Here is an 8,729-nt window from a genome sequence, read left to right on the forward strand (position 1 = left end):
ATCAGTCCTTAGTGATTATGGTTTATTATAGGCGCTGATATGAATTTGGTATTAGATCGTGCGATGAAGAAATCATCTATACAGCAGGGCAGTGCTTGGTGGATATTCAATCCCTCTGTTAAAGGACTTCACTTTGTTTTATCCCGCTAGACATAAACCCTTCTCAAGGATCGAGTTTGTCTCGAACTCTCTCGCTTCTCAGCTCCAAAGGAAGCCGCAAGATGGCTCCTCGACGCCACTTGACTGTACAAATGAACCTCTTGGTACCCACAGTCCGAGCTAAACCTGACGAATTTCTCGCTTTTAATCGCGGTTCAGTCAGCGACCCATTATGGGATGCAGTAAAGGGTTTTACTAGAAGTAATTCTGCATTATAAGAACATAAGAAAGTTTACAAACGAGAGGAGGCCATTCGGCCCATCTTGCTCGTTTGGTTGTCAGTAGCTTATTGATCCCAGAATCTCATCAAGCAGCTTCTTGAAGGATCCCAGGGTGTCGGCTTCAACAACATTACTGGGGAGTTGATTCCAGACCCTCACAATTCTCTGTGTAAAAAAGTGTCTCCTATTTTCTGTTCTGAATGCCCCTTTTTCTAAACTCCATTTGTGACCCCTGGTCCTTGTTTCTTTTTCAGGTCGAAAAAGTCCCTTGGGTCGACATTGTCAACACCTTTTAGAATTTTGAATGCTTGAATCAGGTCGCCACGTAGTCTTCTTTGTTCAAGACTGAACAGATTCAATTCTTTTAGCCTGTCTGCATATGACATGGCTTTTAAACCCGGAATAATTCTGGTCGCTCTTCTTTGCACTCTTTCTAGAGCAGCAATATCTTTTTTATAGCGAGGTGACCAGAACTGAACACAATATTCAAGATGAGGTCTTACTAGTGCATTGTACAGTTTTAACATTACTTCCCTTGGTTTAAATTCAACACTTTTCACAATGTATCCGAGCATCTTGTCAGCCTATTATTTGCCTCTAATCTTAATAAATCCCATCTTGAATCCAAGATTGCCCTCCTGGATCACACCCTTAAAAGCTTTTTTTTTTTTTTTCATTTATCTGAAACCATTGCGCTTGAATTGAGAACTTTGCTAACATTTTTTCTATTAAAAATGCGAGAGGTGATTCCATTTTTGACCAGGCTCTAATTAATTCTGAATTTCGTTCCTTTCACTCTTAATTGCATAAATCTGATACCCAATATGATTGTAGACTATTTCTCGAAAGCCTGCAGTTACCACATCTTTCGGATAGCGAATCAGCAGCCCTGCTCTCTCCGATCTCTTTGTCTGAATTAACAGATGCATTGCAAAATATGAACAAGGGTAAAGAGACTGGGTTTGATGGGGTACCCCCTGAGTTTTTTCTCGCCTTCTGGGATTAGTTGGGACCCTCCCTATTGGACATGGTGCAGACAACCTTAGAGATGGACCCTTCTCTCTGTGCTAGCTATCGCCCTGAGTGCCAAAGTGCTCGCAAGTAGACTGGAAGCTTAAATCACTACATTAATTCACCACGACCAAATCAGGATCTCAGATGGACTGGGCTTTGCTACCTTTACATGTTGGAATGAGAGAGTTGGCTTTACCTGCAAGCCTGCCGGTGGTTTAAGCATTTCAGATACGTTGCGGTGGAAATGTACCCATCACCCCACACGACTGTATTACCTAACTTTAAAAATACACTCGGTACAGGTCTGCAGTGGTCTAATATAGGAATTTACACTCAGATGTTATCAAGGGCAACCACATTTCCACATTCCAGGACCTCCATTGCTAAGGGAGCTAAAACCAATTCCAAAATGTTTTTCCAATATTACAACAGCAAGAGATCATTCAAAGAGGAGGTGAAATGTCTAAGAGATACAAATGGCAAAATCAGAGATGAAGAAAAAAAAATAGCAAATATGTTAAATGATTACTTTTCACAAGTTTTTACAAAGGAAGATACTGACAACATGCCCCACATGTCATCCAGTTCCTATCCAGTTTTAAATAACTTTAGCATAACTGAGGCAGAAGTGTTAAAGGGACTAGGAGCTCTTAAAATAAACAAATCCCCTGGGCCGGATGAGATCCACCCAGTAGTACTCAAAGAAATGAAAGAAGTAATTTACAAACCGCTAACCAAGATCATGCAGCAGTCTCTTGACACAGGGGTGGTACCGACAGACTGGAAAATTGCAAACGTAATACCGATCCACAAAAAGGGAAACAAAACTGAACCAGGTAACTACAGACCAGTAAGCCTGACTTCTATTATATGCAAACTTATGGAAACTATAATAAGATCCAAAATGGAAAATTACCTATATGGTAACAGGGTACTGGGAGACAGTCAGCATGGTTTTAGGAAAGGGAGATCGTGCCTAACTAACTTGCTTGATTTTTTTGAGGATGCAACATTGATAATGGATAATTGCAAAGCATATGACATGGTTTATTTAGATTTCCAGAAAGCTTTTGACAAAGTCCCGCACAAAAGATTAATTCTCAAACTGAACGCAGTTGGGATTCAAGGAAACACATGTACGTGGATTAGGGAGTGGTTAACATGTAGAAAACAGAAAGTACTGATTAGAGGAAAAACCTCAGAATGGAGTGTGGTAACCAGCGGTGTACCACAGGGATCAGTATTAGGTCCTCTGCTATTCCTAATCTACATTAATGATTTAGATTCTGGTATAGTAAGCAAACTTGTTAAATTTTCAGACGACACAAAAGTAGGAGGAGTGGCAAACACTGTTGCAGCAGCAAAGGTCATTCAAAATGATCTAGACAAGATTCAGAACTGGGCAGATACATGGCAAATGACATTTAATAGAGAAAAGTGTAAGGTACTGCACGCAGGAAATAAAAATGTACATTATAAATATCATATGGGAGATACTGAAATTGGAGAAGGAATCTATGAAAAAGACCTAGGAGTTTTTGTTGACTCAGAAATGTCTTCATCTAGACAATGTGGGGAAGCTTTAAAAAAGGCTAACAAGATGCTCGGATACATAATGAAAAGTGTTGAATTTAAATCAAGGGAAGTAATGTTAAAACTGTACAATGCACTAGTAAGACCTCATCTTGAATATTGTGTGCAGTTCTGCTCACCGAGCTACAAAAAGGATATTGCTGCCCTAGAAAGAGTGCAAAGAAGAGCGACCAGAATTATTCCGGGCTTAAAAGGCATGTCATATGCAGACAGGCTAAAAGAATTGAATCTGTTCAGTCTTGAACAAAGAAGACTACGTGGCGACCTAATTCAAGCATTCAAAATTCTAAAAGGTATTGACAGTGTCGACCCAAGGGACTTTTTCAGCCTGAAAAAAGAAAAAAGGACCAGGAGTCACAAATGGAGATTAGACAAAGGGGAATTCAGAACAGAAAATAGGAGACACTTTTTTACACAGAGAATCGTGAGGGTCTGGAATCAACTCCCCAGTAATGTTGTTGAAGCCGACACCCTGGGATCCATCAAGAAGCTGCTTGATGAGATTCTGAATAAGCTGCTAACAACCAAACGAGCAAGATGGGCCGAATGGCCTCCTCTCGTTTGTAAACTTTCTTATGTTCTTATATCTTAAACACAACCATTAAAAAAAGACCATCTGAGTTTTTTAGCCACAAAATGGCAAAAAGGTGCTTTTATTTTTTATAAATAACCAGTTTATAATCTCGTAAAACAGATACACGTCAATTAATGGTTCTCAAACTTCCCTCCGGAGTGGGGGTCATTAGGTACGACGAGCTTTTTTTAGGGATTTTGTGGGGGGGGGGGGGGTGGGGCTATGTTTACGTCCATGCTTGTAACTGATATTAAAATCCACTCTACAGGAAAACCAAAAAATCTCAAAGCTCAATTTGATTCATTTTTCATACAAAAGATAATCGTTTTTTTTTTTATTCGTTTTTCATTTCGGCAGAGAAACTGAGAGCACTCCCTCTCTCCTCCTTCCCTGTCTCTCCTCCCTCGCTCCCTCTCTCCTCCTTCGCCGTTTCTCCTCCCTCGCTCCCTCTCTCCTCCTTCGCTGTTTCTCCTCCCTCGCTCCCTCTCTCCTCCTTCGCTGTTTCTCCTCCCTCGCTCCCTCTCTCCTCCTTCGCTGTTTCTCCTCCCTCGCTCCCCCTCTCCTCCTTCGCTGTTTCTCCTCCCTCGCTCCCTCTCTCCTCCTTCGCTGTTTCTCCTCCCTCGCTCCCTCTCTCCTCCTTCGCTGTTTCTCCTCCCTCGCTCCCTCTCTCCTCCTTCCCTGTTTCTCCTCCCTCGCTCCCTCTCTCCTCCTTCCCTGTCTCTCCTCCCTCGCTCCCCCTCTCCTCCTTCGCTGTCTCTCCTCCCTCGCTCCCTCTCTCCTCCTTCGCTGTCTCTCCTCCCTCGCTCCCTCTCTCCTCCTTCGCTGTCTCTCCTCCCTCGCTCCCTCTCTCCTCCTTCGCTGTTTCTCCTCCCTCGCTCCCCCTCTCCTCCTTCGCTGTCTCTCCTCCCTCGCTCCCCCTCTCCTCCTTCGCTGTCTCTCCTCCCTCGCTCCCCCTCTCCTCCTTCCCTGTCTCTCCTCCCTCGCTCCCTCTCTCCTCCTTCGCTGTTTCTCCTCCCTCGCTCCCCCTCTCCTCCTTCCCTGTCTCTCCTCCCTCGCTCCCCCTCTCCTCCTTCCCTGTCTCTCCTCCCTCGCTCCCCCTCTCCTCCTTCGCTGTCTCTCCTCCCTCGCTCCCCCTCTCCTCCTTCCCTGTCTCTCCTCCCTCGCTCCCCCTCTCCTCCTTCCCTGTCTCTCCTCCCTCGCTCCCCCTCTCCTCCTTCCCTGTCTCTCCTCCCTCGCTCCCCCTCTCCTCCTTCGCTGTCTCTCCTCCCTCGCTCCCTCTCTCCTCCTTCGCTGTCTCTCCTCCCTCGCTCCCTCTCTCCTCCTTCGCTGTTTCTCCTCCCTCGCTCCCCCTCTCCTCCTTCGCTGTTTCTCCTCCCTCGCTCCCTCTCTCCTCCTTCCCTGTCTCTCCTCCCTCGCTCCCTCTCTCCTCCTTCGCTGTTTCTCCTCCCTCGCTCCCCCTCTCCTCCTTCGCTGTTTCTCCTCCCTCGCTCCCTCTCTCCTCCTTCGCTGTTTCTCCTCCCTCGCTCCCCCTCTCCTCCTTCGCTGTCTCTCCTCCCTCGCTCCCTCTCTCCTCCTTCGCTGTCTCTCCTCCCTCGCTCCCCCTCTCCTCCTTCGCTGTCTCTCCTCCCTCGCTCCCCCTCTCCTCCTTCGCTGTTTCTCCTCCCTCGCTCCCCCTCTCCTCCTTCGCTGTTTCTCCTCCCTCGCTCCCTCTCTCCTCCTTCGCTGTCTCTCCTCCCTCGCTCCCTCTCTCCTCCTTCGCTGTTTCTCCTCCCTCGCTCCCTCTCTCCTCCTTCGCTGTTTCTCCTCCCTCGCTCCCTCTCTCCTCCTTCGCTGTTTCTCCTCCCTCGCTCCCTCTCTCCTCCTTCGCTGTTTCTCCTCCCTCGCTCCCCCTCTCCTCCTTCCCTGTCTCTCCTCCCTCGCTCCCCCTCTCCTCCTTCCCTGTCTCTCCTCCCTCGCTCCCTCTCTCCTCCTTCCCTGTCTCTCCTCCCTCGCTCCCTCTCTCCTCCTTCGCCGTCTCTCCTCCCTCGCTCCCCCTCTCCTCCTTCGCTGTTTCTCCTCCCTCGCTCCCTCTCTCCTCCTTCGCTGTCTCTCCTCCCTCGCTCCCTCTCTCCTCCTTCGCTGTTTCTCCTCCCTCGCTCCCTCTCTCCTCCTTCGCTGTTTCTCCTCCCTCGCTCCCCCTCTCCTCCTTCGCTGTTTCTCCTCCCTCGCTCCCCCTCTCCTCCTTCGCTGTTTCTCCTCCCTCGCTCCCTCTCTCCTCCTTCGCTGTTTCTCCTCCCTCGCTCCCTCTCTCCTCCTTCGCTGTTTCTCCTCCCTCGCTCCCCCTCTCCTCCTTCCTGTCTCTCCTCCCTCGCTCCCTCTCTCCTCCTTCGCTGTTTCTCCTCCCTCGCTCCCTCTCTCCTCCTTTTACTTTAATATGGCACTAAATTATGGCTGAAAAGTCACCTCTGTCATCCCCCTCTCTCTCTGTAATACTGCCTTTTAGCTAAAACGTTTCACAACTGATCCTTTTTGTACACTCTGTACACATCTCTCCTCCTCCTCTCCTCCCATCTCTCGCCTCTCGCCTGCCTTCAATATGGCACTGAAATATGGCTGAAAAAACCTTCCCGATCGTCCGTCTCTCCCCCTCCCTCCCCTGCTCTCTCTCACACAGTCACCTCGTTCTTACTCCCCGTTCTCAGCTGCTGCCCCCCGCCGTTGCCCCCTCCCTGGTTGCCCCCCCCTGGTATGAAGTGAAGCTGTTCGATGGTGTTCTGTCTCTTGGCAGCGAACGCCATTCTGCGTGCGCACACCGGGGCTCCCCGGGAGGGGGCCCCCCCCGGTCCCACAGGGTCGGGTGCGTGGGCGGGGTGCCGCCTCCACCCCTGCCCTGGCATCTCCCCTCGCTCCCGCCCGGCCGTGGGGTGCGAGTTCATCTTGATCATGTGGTGTCGGTCCAGCGAGGGTGTGGCGCACACGTTCTGCTGGGACTGGGCCTTCTGAGCCGGGCTGAGCCGGGGCAGGGTGCCCCGGTCCGGGGAGCGCAGCCGCACCAGGGTCTGGGACGGGTAGGGACCCGGGTTGGAGTGCTTCTGGTACTGAGCGGAGGCTGCACGCTCCTGCTTCTGCTGCTGGTAGAGATGGAGGGCGACGTCCCCTTCTGCTGCAAGAAACTACCACTGGTTTCATCTGTGGTCTCAGATCACTCCTAGGGAGAGAAAGAGAGAGAGGGAGGGAGGGAGAGAGAGAGAGAGAGATGAATGAAGGGTAGAAGGTGAGCGACAGGACGGAGGGAAGTTGAATACAGGAAGTGAAGGGTAGAGAGGGAGAGACAGGGACGGAGGGAAGGGGAGAGACAGGAAGGGAGTGGGGAGAGGGAGAGAGACGGAGGGGGAGAGACGGAGAGGGACAGGGAGACAGGGAGATCAATTTCAGGGTCTAGTGCTGTATATTATAAAGACATTTCAGAGGGCTGTGTCTCATCAATATCAGGGTCTAGCGCTGTATATTATAAAGACATTTCAGAGGGCTGTGTCTCATCAATATCAGGGTCTAGCGCTGTATATTATAAAGACATTTCAGAGGGCTGGATCTCATCAATATCAGGGTCTAGTGCTGTATATTATAAAGACATTTCAGAGGGCTGGATCTCATCAATATCAGGGTCTAGTGCTGTATATTATAAAGACATTTCAGAGGGCTGGATCTCATCAATATCAGGGTCTAGTGCTGTATATTATAAAGACATTTCAGAGGGCTGTGTCTCATCAATATCAGGGTCTAGTGCTGTGTATTATAAAGACATTTCAGAGGGCTGTGTCTCATCAATATCAGGGTCTAGCGCTGTATATTATAAAGACATTTCAGAGGGCTGGATCTCATCAATATCAGGGTCTAGTGCTGTATATTATAAAGACATTTCAGAGGGCTGGATCTCATCAATATCAGGGTCTAGTGCTGTATATTATAAAGACATTTCAGAGGGCTGGATCTCATCAATATCAGGGTCTAGTGCTGTATATTATAAAGACATTTCAGAGGGCTGGATCTCATCAATATCAGGGTCTAGTGCTGTATATTATAAAGACATTTCAGAGGGCTGTGTCTCATCAATATCAGGGTCTAGTGCTGTATATTATAAAGACATTTCAGAGGGCTGGATCTCATCAATATCAGGGTCTAGTGCTGTATATTATAAAGACATTTCAGAGGGCTGGATCTCATCAATATCAGGGTCTAGTGCTGTATATTATAAAGACATTTCAGAGGGCTGGATCTCATCAATATCAGGGTCTAGTGCTGTATATTATAAAGACATTTCAGAGGGCTGGATCTCATCAATATCAGGGTCTAGTGCTGTATATTATAAAGACATTTCAGAGGGCTGGATCTCATCAATATCAGGGTCTAGTGCTGTATATTATAAAGACATTTCAGAGGGCTGGATCTCATCAATATCAGGGTCTAGTGCTGTATATTATAAAGACATTTCAGAGGGCTGGGTCTCATCAATATCAGGGTCTAGTGCTGTATATTATAAAGACATTTCAGAGGGCTGGATCTCATCAATATCAGGGTCTAGCGCTGTATATTATAAAGACATTTCAGAGGGCTGTGTCTCATCAATATCAGGGTCTAGTGCTGTATATTATAAAGACATTTCAGAAGGGCTGGATCTCATCAATATCAGGGTCTAGCGCTGTATATTATAAAGACATTTCAGAGGGCTGGATCTCATCAATATCAGGGTCTAGTGCTGTATATTATAAAGACATTTCAGAGGGCTGGATCTCATCAATATCAGGGTCTAGTGCTGTATATTATAAAGACATTTCAGAGGGCTGGATCTCATCAATATCAGGGTCTAGTGCTGTATATTATAAAGACATTTCAGAGGGCTGGATCTCATCAATATCAGGGTCTAGTGCTGTATATTATAAAGACATTTCAGAGGGCTGTGTCTCTAGTGCTGTATATTATAAAGACATTTCAGAGGGCTGTGTCTCTAGGGTGTATAGTATACATAGACGGCAAAGGCTGGCGACAGCTGCTGTCACGACATATAATATTTCTTGTAAGTGCTACCCCGACACAGTGTCTAGTGCTGTATATTATAAAGACATGTCAGAGGGCTGTGTCTCTAGTGCTGTATATTGTAAGGGCTGTGGCTGGGTTTGGGGTACCTGCTG

At 47.7% G+C, this 8,729-nt stretch overlaps 1 protein-coding gene across 1 annotated transcript; it reads right to left on the bottom strand.

Annotated features, from left to right (window-relative positions):
• Positions 1-5,924: 5,924 nt before the first annotated feature.
• LOC121307237 (protein shisa-6-like) lies at positions 5,925-6,700 on the bottom strand (the record flags this gene model as incomplete). The annotated part of the gene is made up of 1 exon (XM_041239375.1): positions 5,925-6,700. A coding segment is annotated over one exon (494 nt), but the record flags the coding sequence as incomplete, so codon positions are not given.
• Between the last annotated feature and the right edge of the window lie 2,029 nt (positions 6,701-8,729).

Source organism: Polyodon spathula, chromosome 54, assembly GCF_017654505.1.
Source record: "Polyodon spathula isolate WHYD16114869_AA chromosome 54, ASM1765450v1, whole genome shotgun sequence".
Classification (NCBI taxonomy): domain Eukaryota; kingdom Metazoa; phylum Chordata; class Actinopteri; order Acipenseriformes; family Polyodontidae; genus Polyodon; species Polyodon spathula.